This window comes from Loxodonta africana, chromosome 16 (assembly GCF_030014295.1).
Source record: "Loxodonta africana isolate mLoxAfr1 chromosome 16, mLoxAfr1.hap2, whole genome shotgun sequence".
In the NCBI taxonomy this organism is placed as follows: Eukaryota; Metazoa; Chordata; class Mammalia; order Proboscidea; family Elephantidae; genus Loxodonta; species Loxodonta africana.
The window spans coordinates 73,401,901-73,423,965 of record NC_087357.1 but is presented as its reverse complement, the minus strand read 5'-3'; the positions used below and the strand labels follow the sequence as shown (position 1 = coordinate 73,423,965).

Genomic DNA, 22,065 nt, shown 5'->3' with positions numbered 1-22,065 from the left:
GGTGTTCAGAACTGTGACCCTGCAGACGTAGACCACCAGGCCTTTCTTCTGAAGCGCCTCTCAGTGGGTTTGAACCACTGTCCTTTTGGTAAGCAGCTGAGCGTTTAACCATTTTTGCCATCCAAGGACTTTCCCATCCACTAGATTCCATTTTTTCCATTTACACAAAGACATGGCTTCAGCAATTATACCCTTTCTCTCCTCTAATGCCATTTGGTGCGCTGCCTCCCTTTACTGGTCATGCCTTATCATTATATACAACAAACGTGCTATAATATAGTCCATCCAAACAAACCCTCCTGACCTCATAGCCCCTCCTGCTACTGCTCCATTTCTCTGCTGCCCTTAGAGGACAATCTGTAAGACTTCATTGTTTCCAATTTCTCTCTTCCCTTCTCCTCTTCCTTTTCTTTCTCTCCTCTCCTGCCCCACAGAAAAGTTTCAACCCAAAGAAAAATTGAAAGAATAAGCACTTTGTATTCTTCATCTAAACCTATAAATTATTTACAACATTTCCTTCATTTGCTTTATTTCGTTCTTTTTATACACACATACGCATACACATACTTTTTTGAGGAGGGAGGTGGAGTAAAACTATTTGAAATTAAGTTGTAGACACTGACACTTTTCCCCTAAATGTTTCAACATGTATCTCCTAAGAACAAGGATATTCTCCTCATAGCCCAATACAATATTATACCCAAGAAACTATAGCACTGATTTAGCAGCATCATTTAATACACAGTCCAAATTAAAATGTTCTTAGTTGTCCCACAACTGTTTACACAGCACTTTTTTTTTATTCTTAATATAGGATCCAGTTAAAGCTCATGCATTGCTCTTCGTTGTCTCCCTTACAATTCCTCCACCTGGCTTCTGTCTGCCATGGCACATTTTTAGAGTCCTGATTAGCTAGCTGTCTTATAGACTGTTCCATGTTTTGAATGTCTGATTATTTCATTATTAGATTCAAGTGAAATGTTGTTGGCAAGAATACTACATAGGTGATTTTATTAATGTTAGTTTACCCCTCTGTTGATGCTAAATTTGATCATTTGGTTAACATGATGTTTGCCAGATCTTACGGTTATGAAAGAATCTTTTTCCCTTTATAATTAATATGTAAGATGGTACTTTCACTTCATATGAATATCCTGCTCTCCAATGGCCTTTTACCTAATGGATTTTAACACCCAGTACTGGAATCAATTATTACACTGGGGGTTACAAAATAGTAATTTTTTAATTCTATTTTTCCAGCCACATATATTTTCTGATATTCTTTCTGACAAGTTTTCCTCACCCCACCCTTTTTGCTTGTTTCTTTTGAGTTATCACTACAGACTCAGAGTCTTTTTTAATTCAATATCATAATCCGTTACCATCATTGTTTTTTCTTTTTAAGTTTCAAATGTCCTAATTTGACCAATGGGAGTCGCTTTAAAATAGCCTCTATGTTCTTTCAACATTTCCATTGGTTTTGTACACTTCCTTTCTTTCTGGCACAAGAGCTGTTTCTGGCTCGTTCTACACTTTCCCTGCCTCCAAATTACAATCAACCGTTTCTCCAAGTCTGGTTCCTTTTAGTGGGGAATGGTATGTAGAAGCTATGATCTGGATGCTCAAGGTGCTTGTTGTTGTTTTTCCTGAAAACGACTTCCTACCAGTTCATAAAAATCATCCTTACTCTTTTTTAAGATTAAACAGGACTCCACTATGTACATATACCACAGAATATTCACTAGTCTCCCACAGATGAACATTTAGATTATTTCCAATATTTCTAACTATTACAAATAAAGCCACAAACAACCTTATGCATATGTCATTTCATACTGGTAGAGCTATACCTTCAGGTAATGTCCAGTAAATCTCACATTTTCTCTTGAACCCATTACAATCAGGTTTTTGCCCATATTAACTCTTGCCTGGTAACCGATGACCAATACTAAAGCCAATGGTCAATTCTCATCTTAATTGACCTCTCAGCAGCATTTAAGACTGCTGATTATTATTTCTGCCTTCTTAAAAGACTTTTTAAACTTGATTTCCAGGATACTACTTCTCCCTCTGCTCTGACCTTCTCAGTCTTCATTGCTCGTTTCTCCTTACTTCTCTGACCTCTGAACGTTAGAATGCTCTAGGACTCAATCTTCAACCCTCTTCTCTTTCCTTTTGGACTCCTTCTCTGGGAGACCGTACTTATGCTGACAACGCTCAAGTTTCAGCCCAGATCACTCTCTGAACTCTAGCTCATATTTTCATCTCTTACTTGATGTTCTGTTTTGAATTTATAAAAAGTATCTCAAACTTCACATGTCCAAAACCGAACCCTTTATTTTCCCTCCAAGTGAGCTCCTTCCACAGTCTTCCTATCTCTGTAAATGGCAACTCCATCCTTCTGGATGCTCAGGCTAAAAGTCTTGGAATTGTCCTTGACTTCCTTCTTTCTCTTATACCTCATATTCAAATCCATCGGCAAATCCTGCTGACTCTACTTTCAAAATATTTACAGAATCTGACTCCTTCATACCACCTGTACCACTACTACTCTCCTCCAACCCACCGTCATCTTTCTAAATGAATTCAAGAGACTGTTTTCCAATCCCTGCTTCCTCACCCCACTCTCTTGGGATTCTCAATACAACAACCTTAGATCTCTCCACTCCTCTGCTCAATATTTCCAATGGCTTCCCTTTTACTCAGAATGAAAGGCTAAAATTCCTACAATCCCTACACAATCTGGCCTCCTGTCTCTCCTCTGATCTTATATCCAGCTGTTTTCTCCATCTCTCACTTGATGTTCTTTAACATGCCAGGCATACACAATTGAGGATTTTTGCGCTTTGATGTTACCTTTGCCTAGAGTACCCTTTCTCCAGATATCTGGGAGATTTCGTCTTCATTTCTTTAGGGTCTTCTGTTTTAGTTGGGAAAGTGGTATAGAATAGAGGAGGAGATATAGGATCTAACAGCTTCTTAAACAGCTTTTATTCAATTTTCTAAAATAAGAAGTTATTTGAGCACCACCCTTTCATCTTCAGTATCCAGAGTTTATCTGCTTAGTTCTCAGTTTTCCTCACTTCTGTTTTAGAGGTAGGTCATTTTAGGTCTAGCTACCACCTGGAGCCCTGGTGGCTCAGTGGTTAAGAGCTTGGCTGCAAACCAAAAGGTTGGCAGTTTAAATTCACCAGCCGCCCCTTGGAAACCCTACAGGGCAGTTCTACTCTGGGTCGCTATGAGTGGAAATCAACTCGACAGCAATGGATTTAGTGTTATTTCATTTTTTCTTATGTTTCCACTCATTCATCTGCTTTCAAACTGCCAAACGTGTTGCTGTTTTCTTCTCTTTTATCCACGTCACACTTGTGGGCTTAGAATGTTTAAAAAAAAAAAAAAAAGTGGCATCTTGAGAGGGAGTAAAACATGATATACATGCCATTCTGCCATCTTAACCTGATAATTTTAATTCATTTTTCTTCTTCATAATTTTTTTTATTGTGCTTCAGATGAAGGTTTACAGAGCAAATTAATTTCTTATTAAACAATTAATACACATATTGTTTTGTGACACTGGTTGTCAACATTCTCCCCTTCTCAGTTTTGCATTCACCATTACCAGCTTTCCTGTTCCCTCCTGCCTTCTTGTTCTTGCCCCTGGGCTGGTGTGCTCATTTAGTTTTGTTGTTTTATGGGCTTGTCTAATCTTTGGCTGAAGGGTGAACCACAGGAGTGACTTCAGTACTGAGTTAAAAGGGTATGCAGGGGTCATATCTTTGGGGTCTCTCCAGTCTCTGTCAGACAAGTAAGTCTGGTCTTTTTTTGTGAGTTAGTAATTCATCTCATTTTTTAAATACAAATGCTATGAAACACTTTCAGACAGGCAAAAGTTTTATAAAAGTAAACAAGAAAGTACTACAAACTTTACAAAAGTAAAAAAAAAACACAAAATAGTTCTCAGTATTTGTTCTATTATAGTTTTTCATTTACATACGCTATATTCTTTTATATGCATTCAGTATTTCATAAAAAAATAACAGAGTACTATTATTTTATCAGTTTGTATTATTATTTGTGAAAATTCTAACTCATTTAATGACACAGGAGACCACCCCGTATTTTCTGAAAAGTGGAACCTTATTCATCATTTAAGAAAAAAAAGTTTCATGTATTACAAACAACATACCAAGGAGTGATACCTGTAGAAAAATAAAATAAGCAGTGGTCTTTCCCACTCACCTAGGCTTAAGGTCTAATTTACCCTAAATGAGGAAGGTTATTTCAAAGCATATCTTCATATACCACCAGATAAGCAAATGAAGAGTATAAACCAACAACAACAATAAACATAATTATGATAAATATACTATTATCACTACTATATTATGGCAACTTTCTACAAACTTATCAACTAGGAGCAAAACTTACCTGTCTAAGAATATATCTGGGAGTGGTGGATACGTTTGCATGTCAGGCACCCGCTCGTGGACTATAACCATAATGAAGGATGTAAATCCAAACACTATAAAAACATATATACAACTCAATATGGTCTTCCAGTACTCTGGGTCCAGTCTTCTAACAGAATGTTTGTTTTTACCATTCATATACTGGAACTGATCAGAATTCAGGTCAGTGATGGGTCCATCACAGTCATGGGAAGGATCGCCATTACAGAGCCAGTCTGAACTCTGAAGAGCGCTGATAAAAGGGGTCATGGGACTCAGGGGGCTGTCACTGCTGTAGCCCATCTCTTCTAAAACATCAATATGTATTTTCTGCAATTTGCGAACTGAGAGCATTAACCTTTTAATGTCCCCTAAGACTTTGATTTCCAGAGGAGGAGACCGGAGATCATATTCAGTCAATGTTAGCAATGTGACTCCATCAAGTCGGTGCTTATTGCATAGGATGTCCACATACTCGAAAAAGCCTTCATCTTTCAGCCAAACAGCTACATGCTTGGTAGTCCAGCGGCGAATGCACAGTTGATTAGGACCTGCCATTTCCTCTTCTACTGCCTGCCAACGGAAAACAGAAAAACAAAAAAACTTCAGTGTATCCTAATAACTCCTTCAAAGACCAAATACACATAAACGTGTCAGAAACAGTCATTTACCTATACTGCCCTATTGGCTTCTAAAAGAGACGGAAAGAAACAAAAAATATTCAGTATGAGTGGTTTTTAGTAATAATAAATGTATATATATAATTCGAATTAAAAGAAAGGATAATGACCATTTTTAGAGGAAGATATTTTACAAATGGCTTTTTCATAGCACATCTGTCATAACTTAATTAGAAAAAAACCTACTAAACAACTGAGAAAAATCCCATCTTAGTACTGTCATAAAATGTGTAGAAAGATGTTATACAAAAAAAAATACAAATTTCTGAAATCCTCATGTTCATGAAAAAAATATCCCCTACCCCCCCAAAAAACCCAAAATGGCAGATAACCATAATTCCACAAAACCCCTTAAACTAACCTTATTTCTACCTATACATATTCATGATTTCTATAATAGATACAAAGCCATTAAAACAACATAAGATTTAAACAGCTCAATTCTTTCTGTATCTTCAATATTCCATTATATAACTGATTAAGACATTTCATTCTTAAACTTTCTTCAGGATTTTAGTGATAAAATTTTAAAAAGAAAACTGTCATTTCAATGTGGCCATAAATTTGAGTTCCTAAACTTCACACTACAGTTATAAAAGGCCAATAATGGGTTATTTTTCAAAAATTACTAAGAACTTTCACTACTTTGACTCCATACAACTGTTCATACCCTTTTTCCATTTTAAAGCTTTCAGTTACTTGGGTCTTTACCAGGTTTATAAACCATATCAGATATGCGGGAGAGAAAGGTCTACATGGGGAAAAACTATTTCCCTGAAGTACTTTCTCAACTACTAAAGTCTGTGGGTTTTCTGAGACTTTTCAGGTCTCTAAAGACCATAATTCCTTGTCAGACGATTTTTAAAAAACATATTAGGCAAATGTTAAAACATAAAAAAAGAATGATACAACAAACACCCATGTGCCCACTACCCAGCTCGAAAAAAATCAAACAGTTCTAATTCAAACTTTCTATTTCTTGATCTGGGTATTAGTTACATGAGTGTGTGTGTTCACATTTTGTGAAAATTCATCAAGCTGCATACTATGATCTACAGTTTTCTCTATTTACGTTAAACTTCATAAAATTTTGCTTTAAAAAGCAAAACGAAACATTCTCTATACAAATGAATGCCCATCCCTGACAGCATTCCTTTTCTCTCCTGATTTTGGTGTTTATCCTTTCCTATAACATATATTTTTGACTATGAAAAAACTATGCTTACTTATGCTGGGGAAAATAAAAAGCTAATACTGCTCTACATTCTTCCCGTAGCCACATAAACTCTTGGCATGAAGACCTGTTGTAATTCATCCACAAATGAATGCCATGTAAATATCAGTTCATCATTCTGTATTTATTTAATTACTAAATAGCAACCTTAGTTATTAGAAGGCTTAAATCCTTTTTTTTCCCCCTCAAACAGACTCAATTTTTAATATTATCAACCCTCAATAGTTTTTTGGTCTTAGAAAATTAACATCACATCCACATACAAGTAGTCTGTATTTTTTAAAGGTTATCTAATTCTTATATACTATACAGCTACAAAAACTCTTTTAAGACTTTTAGCTATAGTATATTATCGCCATCCAAAGGCCAAGTAATTATGATATACTCACTTTAATACACGGGATCTATACACATTGATGTACATTTCACATCATTTATATTATATAGACAATGTCATTAAAAATGTGATTTTGCTGTTTCAGTTTACATGCAGAGTAAGATGGTTTCACCCTACTCACTATATACATAATTTCTTTTCCCAAGGTATGATCTGACTAAATTACTTCATTCTCAGATATCCAATAAGCATATGCTAAAAACTATAGCAGTTATGATACACCAAATCTTTGAAAAAAGCTCATCTCATACAAAACGTATTTCTTCTGTCATTTCATTTTGATTCTGCTACCTTTCCTCTTTTTCTAACAGCTTACCATCAATGGGTTCCAAGTCACTCCCACCCCTGTAGCATTATTCAGTACAGTTTCGTCTCCTACTCTGCTCAAAATGGTTCTTCTCTTCTTTCATGTTTGTTTTGTCTTTGCTAACCAGTTCTTTATACCTTCAACCACGCTAACAAAAGTCAGGCTTTGATGCTGCTAGAGAAAATGAGTTGTCATACACACCTCCTAAAAGTCTTTGAGCCTGTTGGGGCAATGCCTTGAAAATCTGACTCATCCTCTGTTTCATCAGGTCAGGACACATCGTTTAATTATATGCTACTACATAGAGTTATAGGCCCACATTAAATTGTTATTTAGCTAACATTCTGAAAATCTGCACTAAATAAGTATATTAAAAGATGATAAAAGGCTTTGGGGTCAATTTAATTTTTATGTTGTGCTGCGGTAGTTATGCAGACTATGAACAAAGAATATGACAGTTACAGGCTTCATATTAATTGATAAAATGAAGAAATTAAGTTAATAAATATATAAGGACACTTTCAGCTTTAACCAGTAATTGATACGAATCAATTGCCAGTTATAGAGACCTTTGCTTCTGGTCAACATGGAGTAACAGAGACCAGATTTACCCACCCACCTGAAACAACAACTAAAAAATGGGCAAAATATACAAATTAAACAACAAAAAAAACCCGTTTCAAGATACTGGACATCAAGTAATGAAGGAGAATAATCCCTGAGAGACAGGAAATAAATAGTGAGCACTACAACTACCCCAGTTTACTGTCTTGAGAGAGTTTCCAAGCCACAAGGGGACACAGGAGAGGAAACTCTGGTGGGGCCTGGCAAAGTCCCTGAGTTAAGAAGATGGAGCTATTAAGATTCTAGGGAGATAAAAGAGGCTAGGGTTCATGGAATAGAGTACTGGGAGGAGAGAGATGCACAGAGAACTCCAGGGGTCTGCTGAAGATCTCCCTTGAATATTCAGCTGAACACTGACCAACACACGTGCGTGAGGAAGCTAGCCAAGGCTGAGGAAAGAGCTACCCAAAATGATTACAAAACAGTCCCCTGCACTCACAAAAGGCTGAGAAAAGTGCCTACACCCAACAACCAGATGGAAAAATCTTCATGATTTATGGGCAACTGGGTAGATCATGCTTAGTGGGGCGAAATTAATTCTAAAGCAGTGTTCTCAACTGGAGGCAATTTTGCCCCTTCAGGGGACGTATGGCAACGTTTCGAGACATTTTAGGTTGTCATAACTTGGGGGAGGGGGTTGTGCTACTGGCATCTAGAGAGTAGAGGTGAGGGATACTGCTGAACATTCTAGAATGCACAAGACAGCCTCTGACAGCAAAGAGTTACCTGGCCCAAAATGTCCATAGTGCTGCTATTCAGAAACCCTGTCTCAGACTAAATACTTCTCTGGTCCCATCTAACAAATCTTAAAAGTAAGACCCAAAAGGATCAAATTGTTTTCAAGTAACTTAACTGTGTCTCACCACAAAGCTCAAGAATACAAAAACATTCAGCACCCAACAGGTAAAACTCACAGTGTGTGGCATCCAGTCAAAAATTACCAGGCATAATGGCCTGATTGAGACTATGGGTACACTGGAGGTATGGTCCCCAGACCCTCTGTTAGTCCAAGACTGGAACCACTCCTGAAGCCAACTCTTCAGACAGGGATTGGACTGGACTATAAGACAAAAAATGATACTGATGAACTTCTTGGCTCAAGTAGACAATGAGACTATGTGGGCAGCTCCTGTCTGGAGGCAAGGTGAGATGGCAGAAGGGGACAGGAGCTGACTGAATGGACACAGGGAATACAGGGTGGAGAGAAGTGTGCTTGCTTTCTCATTAGGGAGAGAGCAGCGAGGAGTACATAGCAAGGTGTGTATAAGTTTTTGTATGAGAGACTGACTTGATTTGTAAACTTTCACTTAAAGCACAATAAATTAAAAAAAAAAAAAATTACCAGGCATGCAAAGAAACAGGAAAATATCACCTATAATGGAGAATCAACCAATCAAAACAGACCCACAACACAGATAACAGAATTAGCAGACAAGGAAATTAAGACAATTATGGTAACTATGCTATTTGGGTTCAAAAAGTTAAACAGAAACATGGAAACATTAAAGAAAAAAAAAAGATCCAAATCAAACTTCTAGAAATGGAAATTACAATATCTGTGATGAAAAATACACAGGCTGGTCAAATGTCATGAAAGATAAGAGTACCGAACTTGAAGACCTAACAGCAGGAAATATTCAAAATCAAACACAGGTTTTTAAAAAAAAGAGAATTTTTTTGAAACGAAAAGAACATCAAAAGGTGGGACAGCTTCAAGCAGCCTGATATATGAGTAACTATACAGTCCCCAAAGAAGAGAAGGATATTTGAAGTAACGATGACTGAAAAATTTTCCAAATTTGGTGAAAACCATAAACACACAAATCCAAGGAACTCAATGAACTCCAAACAAGAAACATAAAGAAAACACAAGGCATATCATAATCAAATTGCTCAAAACCAGTGACAATGAGAAAACCTTAAAAGTGATCACTGACATAGAGGAACAAAGATAAGAATGATACCAGATTTCTCACTGGGAACAATGTAAGCAGAAGGAAAGTACTACCATGTGAAAATATGAATATACAAAAACAAATGAAGAGCACTGGAAATGGTAACTACATGAGTAAATATATTTAAAATTTTTTTATTATTTAAATCTCTTTAAGAGACAATTAACTGCTTAATAAAAATAATAACATTGTTATTGTTGTTGCTAGTTGTAGTTGAGTAAATCCTGACTCGTGGCAACCCCATGTGTCAGAGTAGAACTGCTCCAAAGGATTCTCAAGGCTGTGACCTTTCAGAAGTGGATCGCCACGTCTGTCTCCTGAGGTGCCTCTGGGTGGATTCAAACTGTCCATTTTTCAGCTAGTATAGTAGCCGAGGGCTTAACCATTTACCCCGCCGAGCTGAGTCAGAATCAACTCGACAGCAATGGGTCTGGGGGACCTAATAACAACATAATGTAGGGTTTATAACATTTGTAAAAGTAAAATATATCTCAACGATAACACAAACATTGGGGGAAATAGAAATACACTCTTATAAGGTTCTTATACTATATATGAAGAATGTAATATCTTTTTAAGGTAGACTGAGAGAAGTTAAAAATTTATATACCAAAAAAAAAAAAAAAAAAAACCCAAACCCACTGCCATCGAGTTGATTCCGACTCATAGTGACCCTCTAGGACAGAGTAGAACTGCCCCATAGAGTTTGCAAGGAGCGCCTGGCAGATTCGAACTGCTGACCTCTTGGTTAGCAGCCGTAGCACTTAACCACTATGCCACCAGGGTTTCCAAAGATTTATACAGCACTTATAAAACCCTAAAGCACCTACACGAATAACACAACAAAGAGTAACACCTAATATGCCAATAAGTGAGATAAAACCAACCAATACAATAACTGAACAATAAAAAATATTCAATCCAAAAGAAGGCAGAAAAAGAATAAAAAAAAAAAAAGAGGAACAAATGAAACAAATAGAAAACAAAATGAAAGACAGACTTAAGCAATCATATTAGTAGTCACATTAAATACAAATGTTCTAAGTATCCCAATTAAAAGGTGGAGATTGTCGAATTGAATAAAAACATGCAACTATATACTATCTACAAGAAATACACTTTAAATATAAAGATACAAAGAGGTTGGTTAAAGGGACAGAAAAAGATGCTATGCTACCACTACTCAAAATAGCTATATTAATATCAGAACAAATAGATTTCAGAGCAGACAATATAACCAGAGATAAAAAAGGTCATTTCACAGTGGTAAAGGGGTTAATTCATCAAGAAGACACAGCAATCATACATATGTATGAACCAAACAACAGAGCTGCAAAGTAAGTGAAGCAAAACTGATAGACCTGCAAGGAGAAACAGAAAGAATTCACAATTATAGTCAGAGATTTTAATCCTTTCTCAATAATTGCTAGAAAAAGTAAACAGTAATTCAGTAAGGAAACAGATAATTTGAATAATGTAATCAACCAACTTTAAGAAACTGATACTTACAGAACATTCTACCCAACAACAGTAGAAAATACATTCTATTCAAGTGAACACTGACCAAGAAAGGTCATATTATAGGTCATAAAACAAGTCTCAGTAAACCTAGTAAAATTCAAGTCATATAAAGTACATTCCCTGACCATAACAGAATTAATTTAGAAATCAGTATCAGAAATACCTCTAGAAAACTTCCCAAATACAAGGTGGAAAATTTGCAAAACTCAAAAAAAAAAACAAGGAAAACTAAATAATATGTTTCTACATAACTCAGAGATCAAAGGAGTTACAAAGAGAATTAAGAATAATACCATAAAGCACCAAAAATGTGAAATAACTGAAGGATAAATCGGATAAAATATGTGAAAGACCTGTACTCTGAAAATGGTAAAACATTCCTGAGAGAAATTAATGACCCAAATAAATAGAGATGGGTCATGCACATGTGTCGAGTAAGATTTCAATTCTCAAACGGATTTATAGATTCAATGCAATTCCAATCAAAATCGCATCAGGCTCTTTTGAAGAAACTGAAATTTATTTAAAAAAAAATTTATGTGCAAATGAAAAAGACCCAGAATAATCCAATCAACTTTGAAAGACAGTTACAGAACTAACACGCTATCCTAATTTCAAACCTTATTATACAGCTACCTGTATTTGTTTTCTATCGCTATGTTACAAATCCCCACAGGCTTACCAGCCACGTCTTATCTTCAAAGCCAGCAACTACTGTGTTAAATCTCCCTCAAGCTTGGAATCTCCTTCACCAGAAACAGCCCCGTCCGTTTAAAGCGCTGGCCCGATTAGTCAGATCCACCAAGGATAATCTTCCTTTCTTAGTCAACTGTGCCATATAATATAACCTAAACACAGGAGTGATATCCCATCATATTTACAGGTCCCTCCCGTTATACAAGGGCATGCGTCACTGGGGATCATCTTAGAATTCTGCCTACTACACTACCCTCACCAAGACAAAGTGGTACTGATATAAAGATAAACTAATGGAACAGAATCGAGTGGGGGCCCGGGGGAGGGACCCAAGCCAGTTGCCATCAAGCCAATTCTAACTCCTGGTGAGTCCACATATGCCAGAGTAGAACTGTGCTCCACAGGGTTTTCAACGACTGATTTTTTTCAGAAGTTGATCTCTAGGCCTTTCTAGGTGTATTCAAACCTGGCAACTCTGGTTGTACTCGAACCTCCAACCTCTTAGTTAGCTGCTGAGCGCATTAACCATTTGCGCCACCCAGGGACTCCCACACATATATGGACATCTAATTTTCTACAAATGTGCAAAGATAATCTTTTCATCAACCGGTGCTAGAACAACAGATACCCACACACAAAAAACATCAATCCATGCCTCCCACCACAAATGCAATTAACTCAAAATAGATCAGACCTAACGTAAAACCTAAAACTATAAAATTTCTAGAAGAAAACCTTTCTCACCTTTGGGTAGATAAATGTTGCTTTGAAAGCACGATCCATAAAAGAACAAATTAATAAGTTGGCCTGTATCTGTCTAAGTAGGACACTTTTTATGGTTTTTAATCTGCAAATTTCTATGTTGTTGGAATCTTTTATAATAATGTATTTGTATAGTAAAGACAAAAATATGTAGAAGCAATATTTTTACTGAAGAACATTAAAAAAATTTTTTTAAATTACCCCCAGAAACTTACCGCTTGTAATTTGTCACATCTCTCTCATACAACACACCCATAATTTTCTATAAAGAGAAACCATACCATACATAATTTGGTGTCCTCATTTTACTTATTATTGTATGAGTCCTGACTAATGTCACTAAATATCCTTTGAAAATATAGTTTTGTAACTAATACTCCATTGTATGGCTACATAATAATTTGTCTATTTCTCCATTGTTGGCGATTGTTCATAATTTTATTACTATTACGAATAGTACTACAGTGTCTTAGGTTAGATTTCTGGAAGTGGAATAAGTGTATCAAAGGATTTGAGGTGTTATTTAGATATTAACTCCCAGGGATATCATTAAAGCTCGATTCACTTTAAAAAGCATTTCATGTAAAGCTTGGTACCTGTTCAAAATATTAACTGGTGTGCATAAAGGAAACATTTCAACTTGAGATAAAATTTAAAGGAAGTTTATTCTGAAATCTTGAGCAATTAAGAAATTGCCTAAGTATCAAAGGTCAATACTGTATTATCAAGGAACCGAGAGAACAGTTCATTCCTGAAGAATCTGGCTATCAATAGGCATTAAAAAAAAAAAAAATTGCCGTCCAGTTGATTCTGACTCATAGCAACCCTATGTGGCAAAGCAGAACTGCCCCACAGGGTTTCGAAGGCTGTAAATCTTTACAGGAGCAGACTGCCACATCTGCTGGTGGGTTCCAACCACTGACCTTTCGGTTAGCAGCCAAGCACTTAACCAATGCACCACCAGAGCTCCTTATAATAGGCATTAGTCAAACTTAGCTCTAGGCTGTAGGTAATATATAAACAATCAAAAGCAGCTGATTGTTGTGTACAATGTGGAACAAAAGTTACTTTATCTTTCTGGTGATCTCTGGTCAGAAACTTTTGAAAACTATTCAAAAACACACAATTTTCAGCACAAGTCAACTCTACTAGTAAATCTGTTTGTTTTCTCTCCTATCAAATTTAGCTCATACTAATTAAGAGATTTCAGCAGCCTAACAGCAAAAGAGTTCAGTATATTTTCTCTGATATTCTCATCACTGTATCTGATGAAAAAAAAAAAACTTACCATAACATAAAAACCTTAAATCTGGTATTCCTTAACATTAGCATAAAAAAAAATTGAAACCCTGGTGGTGTAGTGGTTAAGTGCTACAGCAGCTAACCAAAAGGTCGGCAGTTCAAACCTACCAGGCGCTCCTTGGAAAGTTATGGGGCAGTTCTACTCTGTCCTATAGGGTTGCTATGAGTCAGAATCGACTCAGTGGCAATAGATTTTTTTTATTGCCTCGGTGTCTACATTAGCATAGCTACTCTTTATCAGTGAGTCTTCAATACATCCCATTAGTGACCCAAATCTCACCACAATCACAGAAATGGCTCAGCAGTATTCTACCACGTTAAAACTCCAGGTACTGTAAGTTAAGTTTAACAAACCAAGAACAATCAGCCCATAACTGAAAAAGGAGATAATGACTGTCAACAAGCCCCTCCCTGTTCTGCCTAGTTGGAGCTATTTGTTTTGTCCCACCCTACCTCTGTGACACCTAACAACCACCTCTGTGACAGACCAGCTGCAGGACAATCTGGCCACTACTGGAAATGCTGACTTGACTACAAGGAGCATTACCATCTATGAACCACCACTGACTCGGTGTCTGTGGTAGATATGACGAATTGGCAACTTTTGATAAGTGCCAACTTTTGTTAAAAGATCCTTTTGCAGACAGAAATAATGCCTTTTCCCCAAAATCTGTCTGAAAATCTGTGCTAAATATTCAGGAACCAAAACCAGGTATATGTATGTATTAACAATGTAATACAAACCAAGGGGTAAAAAGCAAGTCTTTCCACTTCAGGCTTAGAACTATTTCCCTTAAGCTTTGTAACCAGCATCATCAGGCCACCAGCCCAATATTGCTGTGTACCACTCCTAGTCAGTAATCTTCTTCTTCCCTCCATGGGTAACTACAAACCTAACCTTGTAATAATCCCTTATTTCTTCTGTAGTTTTGCTCCGTAAGCATGCGTCTGTAAACAACACAGTTTAGTGTTGCCTATTTTTGCATTTTATATGAATGGAATCATACTGTATGCATTCTTTTAGTCTTATACAAAGTTGACTGTAGAATTCATTTATTATTAAAAACATTTTTTTTTGAACCAGATTCATCTTGGAAAAAGTTGAAAGGCTGTTAAATTGCCAAAACAAACTTAAGATTCAAAATAATACAGGAAATGTTGAAAAGTCATTTAATTTGTCCATGAAGACAGACAAAGGTATATCACCTAGGAAGGGTTAACTGCACAAAATGGGAAAGAAGGCATATCCAACCAGGACAAACGGAGCTGTTATGGTATCCTTTAAAGGAAGAAGACAAAAGGACATGCTTCCTGGAGTGAACTGGTTAATCCCCTCTGAGCTCTTAAGTCCCAGGAGGACTGTTTATTTAACTTTTGTATGATGAGTACAATGATGTGACCAGGATTATCAGCTATCCAGTCAACACCTATTGTAGGAATACAGCAGGCAAGATGTGCAGGTACAAGGTATTTCATGTCTGCAGAGTTGTGTTCCTTAAAAAAGAATGTATATCCTAACTTACCAAACTCCTTAAATTATGAACTGTGTCCAGTGCATTTTCAGTAAGTAACACAAGTATTAATTACATTAGCTAACACTTATGGTAGGAACTGTTTGAGGTGTTTTACTTATATTCTCTCAAATAATCCTCAAGGCATCCGTATAGAGTAGCTACTATTACCTTTGTCAATTTACAGGTGAAATAACTGATACAGATAAAGTAACCTGCCCAAGATGACACAGCTAGCCAGTACATCAGGTTTTCAACTCAAGCAATCTCATTTCAAAGTCCATGTTCTTACCTACACTACACTGTCTTACGTAAGCTTAAGGGCTCTTATACTTTTGTAGGAGCTGGATCTGGTAAATATGAAATATTTTCTAGTTATCAGCAGAGGAACCTATCAAAGGTCTTCAATTACATTAGATAAACATTACTCTAATTAGGCTACCTAATAATGGAAGTTCTCTGAATTGCAAATTTTACAATGTTGAGTCTTAAACATTTACTAAGTGTCTCTTATATACTGATGCCAGACACTAAGCTAGGCACTGGCGTTAGGAACAATCTTAAGATCCCTCATATGTTACATTATTCACCCAGTAAATATTTATTGTCCATATAGTATATGCAGGATATTGCACTACGCAATGTGACACTTACCTAGGTGCCTCTGACACAGACTCTGCCCTCAATAATTTTATAGTCTTGTATTCTAGAAAAGGGATATTAAAGAGTCATTAAAAAAGATAAAAAGAATTACAGCTGCTAGTTCCTTACATACACTAACTCACTCAATCCTCGTAACAACATTAATAAAGTGGTTACATAACTTGGTAAGAACCTGGAAAGTTAACAGAGTTGGAAAGAGAGATTATTTCCAGTTGGTGAGATCAGAGAAGAGTTCTTGTAAGTGACATTTGAACTGTACCTTAAAGGAAAAGCGAAACTGTGGAAAGAGACGGAGAAACACAAAGTACACTACCAGAGGAAATTGCATGAGTGAAGGTATGAAGGTGGGAAACAATAGATAACTGTTAGGTGTAAGGTTGAAAATATAAATTGGGGCCAGATCATGGAAACCTTTAATTGTCAAGTTAAAGACAATCTGTATAAAATGGGAAGTCACTGGAGATTTCTGACCAGGAGAATGACATATTCTGAATGTGCCTTAGAAAGAATAATTGTAGTGAAGTATGTAAAACAGATTGTGAGGGCTGAAGCCAGGATGCAAAGTAATGACTGACCAAATTAAGTAGAGGCATTGAAAGGAAGGATGAAGGAATTATTACACCAGATGAAAAGATACCACTGATTAGAGGTGACAAGAGAGATTTACTCTTCACTATGCATACTCCTGTATACTCTTTAAACTTCCTGACAGGTACATTTGTTCTCTGGTTTGTTTTTATGTTTTTTCTGCATATATCCCTCACTGGATATATGGAGGCCGACAACCTGGAAATGCCAATGAGTGCAGGGAGAAAAAAAAGGAACCCCAAGAAGAGCCTGTTCTCTCCAGCTAAAGGATGAGGAAAGAGGCAGCCTAGCAAGATACAAAACTTCAGACAATAACTGCTCTATCCCAGACAAAAACCATATAAAAAACTGTGGCCCCATCCTCATTCCCACCAACAAAGGCCAAGTGGAGAGGCTAGATTTCTACCATTGATAGGGTGTAGCAAGGCACCGCAACACCTCTGCCCCTGCTGTGGTGGTGTCAGAGATGGGCCTAGTAAGGAGCCAGGGCTGCCATCACTGCCAGGCAGTAACAAGTCCCTCCCCCTCCTCCCACATGGTGTCAGGAGAGACCACACGTAGGGCCTAGACTTCTACCTCCACCCAGTATCAAGAGGCACCCCGCCCACCCCCACCCCCCCACCCCCACTGCTGAGGGGCTGTACGAGGAGGCTCAGAGGAGAGTCAGGACTATTATTACCACTGCTCAGGGAAAAAAAGCTTCCATCCCTACAGACCACATGGGAAGCAATAACAAGTTGCCTCTACCCTTCCCAGCCAGGCTCGTATCAGTGGAGGCCTAATGGGGTATCTGAACTCTCACCGCTGCGGAGCTGTAATAAAGAGCCTCTCCCCTCTGGGTGTCAATGGTGGCTCTACCTGGTAGTAAAGAGGCAGTGCCCTCCTTTACCCACCAAAGCAATGTCAAAGAATGCTTGCTAAAACACTGGATTTAAACAAGATCTAGAGTCTTATAATATCCAAAATGTTGAGGTTCTAATAGAAAATCACTTATCATGCCAAGAGCCAGGAAGATCTCAAACCAAATGAAAAAAGACAATCAACAGATCCATCAACGAAATAACACAGATATGAGAATTATTTGAGAATGAATTTAAAGCAGCCATAATAAAATTGCTTCAACAAGGAATTATGTACTCATTTAAAATAAAAAAACCAAGTCTGTAAAGAAATGGAAGACACAAAGAAGAACCAAATGGAATTTTTTATAAGTAGAAAATACGATAACCAAAATATGAAACTAGAGGGATGGCCTCAACGGCAGAATTGAGAGAACAGAAGAATTCGCAAACCTGAAGCAGAATACAGAAATTAGCCAATCTGAACAACAGAGAGAAAACAGATGGGAGAGGAAAAAAGAAAAAGGCAGAGCCTCAGGGACCTATGGGACCATACAGAAGTTCCAACATTCATGTCATCAGAGTCCCAGAAGGAGAGGAGAAAGATGGTAGGGTTGAAAAAGAATTTGAAGAAATAATAGATAAAAATTTCTCAAATTTGGCAAAACACATAAAGCTACACATTTGAGAAAGTGAGTGAATCCCAAACAGGATAACCCCAAAGAAATCCATGTCAATATCCATCATAGTCACAGGTGTAAAATTTGAGAGGAAGGAAAAAAAAGGACAGCAGTCAGAGAGAAATGACACACTACCTGTAGGGAAAACCAATTCAAATGGTGGTAAATTTCTCAGCCAAAACCACTGATGCCAAAAGGAAGTGACACAACATTTTCAAGTTCTGAAAGAAACTGCCAACCCAGAATCCTATATGCAACAAAAATATCCTTCAGGAAAGAAGGCGAAATCAAGATATCCTGTGATGAAGTAATAAAATTTTTCACCAGCAGAACTACCCCAAAAGAATGGCTAAAGGAAGTTCTTTAAACAGAAATGAATGATAAAAGCAGGAACTAGGGAACATCAAAAAGGAAGAAATACCAAGAAAAAAAAATATGGGTAAATACAACAAGCCTTTTCTTCTTAATTTTTCTCAGTTATGTTTCATAGTTCAGGCAAAAATTATAACACTGCCTAACGTTTCTCTCAATGTTTACAGAAAAAATATTTAAGATAATTATAAATAGGGTAGGGTAAAGGACTAAACACCCAGGTGGTGCAAACAGTTAATATGCTTGGCTGCTAACCTAAAGGTTGGAGGTTCGAGTCCACACAGTACTGCCTTAGAAGAAAGGCCTGGTGATCTACTACTGAAAAATCAGCTACCGAAAACTCTACAAGGCACAGTTCTACTGTGACACACACACGGTCACCATAAGTAGAAAATGGCTTGACAGCAATTTTTTTTTATGACACTTCACTCAAACTGGTAAAATGTCAATCAACAGACACCAACAATGAAATAACACAGATGTCAGAATTATCTAACAATGGTTTTAAAGCACCCATAATAAAATTGCTTCAAGAAGCAATTATGAACACACTTGAAATGAATGGAAAAATAACTGAAAGTCTGTAAAGAAATGGAAGATATATAAAGAAGAACCAAACGGAAATTTTTAGAACTAGGAAATACAATAACCAAAATAAAAAACCAGTAGCCTTTGGTATGACATGTACAGTCATCCCTCGGTATCTGCGGGGGATTGGTTCCATGGCCCCTGCAGATACCAAAATCCAAAGATGCTGAAGTCCCTTATATAAGATGGCACGGTCTTTGCATATAACCTATGCACATCCTCTTGAATACCTTAAATCATCTCTTGAACAAAAAACAAAAACTGTTGCCATGGAGTTGATTCTGACTCAAAGCGACCCTACAGGACAGAGTAGAGCTGCCCCACAGGGTTTCCAAGAAGAACCTAGCGGATTTGAACTGCTGACCTTTTCGGTTAGCAGTTGTAGCACTCAACCACTGCACTACCAGGGCTCCACCTCTAGATTACCTGTAATACCTAAGACAAAGTAAATGCTATGCAAATAGTTCTTTCATCACAATTGAAGACTTGCTTTGGAAGGTAGTCTTTCTCTTCTATGAGTTTCTCGAGCTCCTGTGGGAACACTGATGCTGATTCTCCCGTGATCTTTAAGTTCTTGAGGCCATAGTGCTCTACCATCCCTTACTAGCCTTAAACTCCTTCTCTTACTGTCTTCAGCCCCCTCACATTTAGCCTCTGAGGGACTGCTTTGATCAGTTAATTGCTTTTTAGGAGCATTTTTAAACAGAAACAAAGAATGCACACAACGCAGGTAGCAAATGAGACACAAGGCTAACAATACTCAAACAACAAGTGCTGGAGAGAGACTGAGGTCTGTGAAACGGTGGAAGGCTACAGCCTACACACCATTGCATTCTCGTGGATTCAGCATACTGCTTGGCGAAAGACAAATTTAAGTTTTGCTTTTTGGAACTTTCTTTCTTCTCAAATATTTTTGATTAGCAGTTGGTTCAATCTGTAGATGTGGAATTCATGGATATGGAAGGGTTGACTGTATATGTGCTTAGAACATACACTAAAAAGCTATACAAAAATAGAGACCAAAGTAGTTACCAGGGATGGGAATGAGGGCAGAACTGGGAGTCATAGTTTAGGAAGCACTGATTTTCCATTTACAGTGATGGAAAATTTGGCAGTGGATATTGGTGATGGTTACACAACATGATTAAGGTAACCAATGTCCCCAAATTGTATAAATGAAAAATGTTAAGACAAACATAAAGCTACACAAAGAGACACACTAAAAAACACCATAAACCAGAACCGTTGACGTCGAGTCGATTCCGACTCATAGCGACCCTATTAGGACAGAGAACTGCCCCATATGGTTTCCAAGGAGCACCTGGTGGAATCGGACCGCCGACCTCTTGGTTGGCAGCCATAGCTCTTAGCCACTACACTACCAGGGTTTCAAAAAAAAAAAAAAAACTATAAATAAAAATGAAATTGTAAAAAATATTCAAGTAACCCACAGGAAGGCAGGAAAAAGTAAACAGAAAGAAACAATAAACAGGAAATAAGAAAGTAAAAATGGCACACTTAAGTCTTAATAGTCAATACTTACATTAATTGTAAATGGTTTAAATACTCCAAATAAGACAGAGTCTGGCAGAGTGGGTTAAAAAAAAAAAGAGAGAACAATTATATGCTGTCTACAAGAAACTCACTTCAAAGACAATACTTTATAAAACCAAAAAAATCAAACCTGGTTGTCAAGTCATTTCCAACTTATGGAGACCTCATGTGTTACAGAGTAGAACTGCTCTATAGGATGTTATTGGCTGTAATCTTTATGAAAGCAGATCACCAGGTCTTCCTTCTGTGGTGTAGCTGGGTGGATTTGAATTGCCAAACTTCAGGTTAGTAGTTGAGCACAAACTGCTTGTGCAACCCAGGGACCTTAACATAAGTTGAAACTCAAAGGATGGAAAAAGGTATGACTGGCAAACATTAATCAAAAGCTATCAGACAAAGTAGACTTCAGAGCAAAGAAAAGGACATTACATAATGATAAAAAGGACAATTCACCAAGAAGACACAGCAATCCTAAATGTGTATTCACTAAACAAAAAGTTGCAAAATATGTGAAGTAAAGCTGGTAGAAAAGTAGAAATAAACAAATAACAATGATAGGAGACTTCAACGCTTCTCTCCCAACAATTGATAGAACAACTATTCAGAAAATCAGAAAAGACACAGACTAACTCAATACCAGCATCAACCAAAAGAATTTAGTTGACATTTACAGAACACTCTGCCCAACAACATCGGAATGCAACAGCAGAATTCCTTTCAAGTACCCAAGGAACATATACCAAGACAGACCATATCCTGGGTCATAAAAACAAACCTCAACAAACTTAAAAGAACTAAGATCATACAGAATGTGTTCTCTGACCACAATGGAATCAAACTAGAAATCAACAATAGAAAGATAACAAGAAAATCTCCGAACACTTGGAGGCTAAACAACACACTTCTAAATAATACATGGGCCAAAGAGGAAGTCTCAAAGGGGATTAAAATACTTCGAACTCAATGAAAATACAACATACCAAACTTTGAGAGATAACAGCTAAAATAGTGCTGAAGGTTATTTACGACTCTAACTGCTTGTATTTTACATTAAAAAGAGGAAAAGATTCAATCAAGAATCTAGGTTCCTACCTCAAGAAACTAGAAAAAGATCAAAAGCAAGTATTGTAAACCCAAAGCAAGTACTGTAGAAGGAAGAAATAGGAAAGGTACAAACAGAAATCAAGCAAACGGAAAACGAATATGATAGGAAAAAAGAACAAAACAAAAAGCTGGTTCATTGAAAAGTAAAATCCAGAAGCCTCTAACAAAACTGACAAAGTATAAAACAGAAGACACAAATTACTGACCTCAGGAATGAAACAGAAGACATCACTACAGACA

The 22,065-nt window shown here is 37.1% G+C and overlaps 1 protein-coding gene across 7 annotated transcripts in view; it reads right to left on the bottom strand.

Moving 5' to 3' along the window:
- Nucleotides 1–22,065, bottom strand: part of SAMD8 (sterile alpha motif domain containing 8) — a 79,331-nt gene that overhangs the window by 28,305 nt on the left and 28,961 nt on the right. For 4 of the 7 annotated variants that reach the window (XR_010318126.1, XM_023547103.2, XM_064269762.1 and 1 more), the window contains exon 2: nucleotides 4,429–5,021. Coding sequence is in view for 6 of the 7 variants with exons in the window: in XM_064269762.1 (XP_064125832.1) it covers nucleotides 4,429–5,021 (593 nt within the window). In the remaining variant the exon portion in view is untranslated. Of the gene's footprint in view, nucleotides 1–4,428; nucleotides 5,022–16,091; nucleotides 16,144–20,710; nucleotides 20,752–22,065 lie in introns of all 7 variants that reach the window. The other 3 variants (XM_023547104.2, XM_064269765.1, XM_064269764.1) reach the window with 2 other exon arrangements.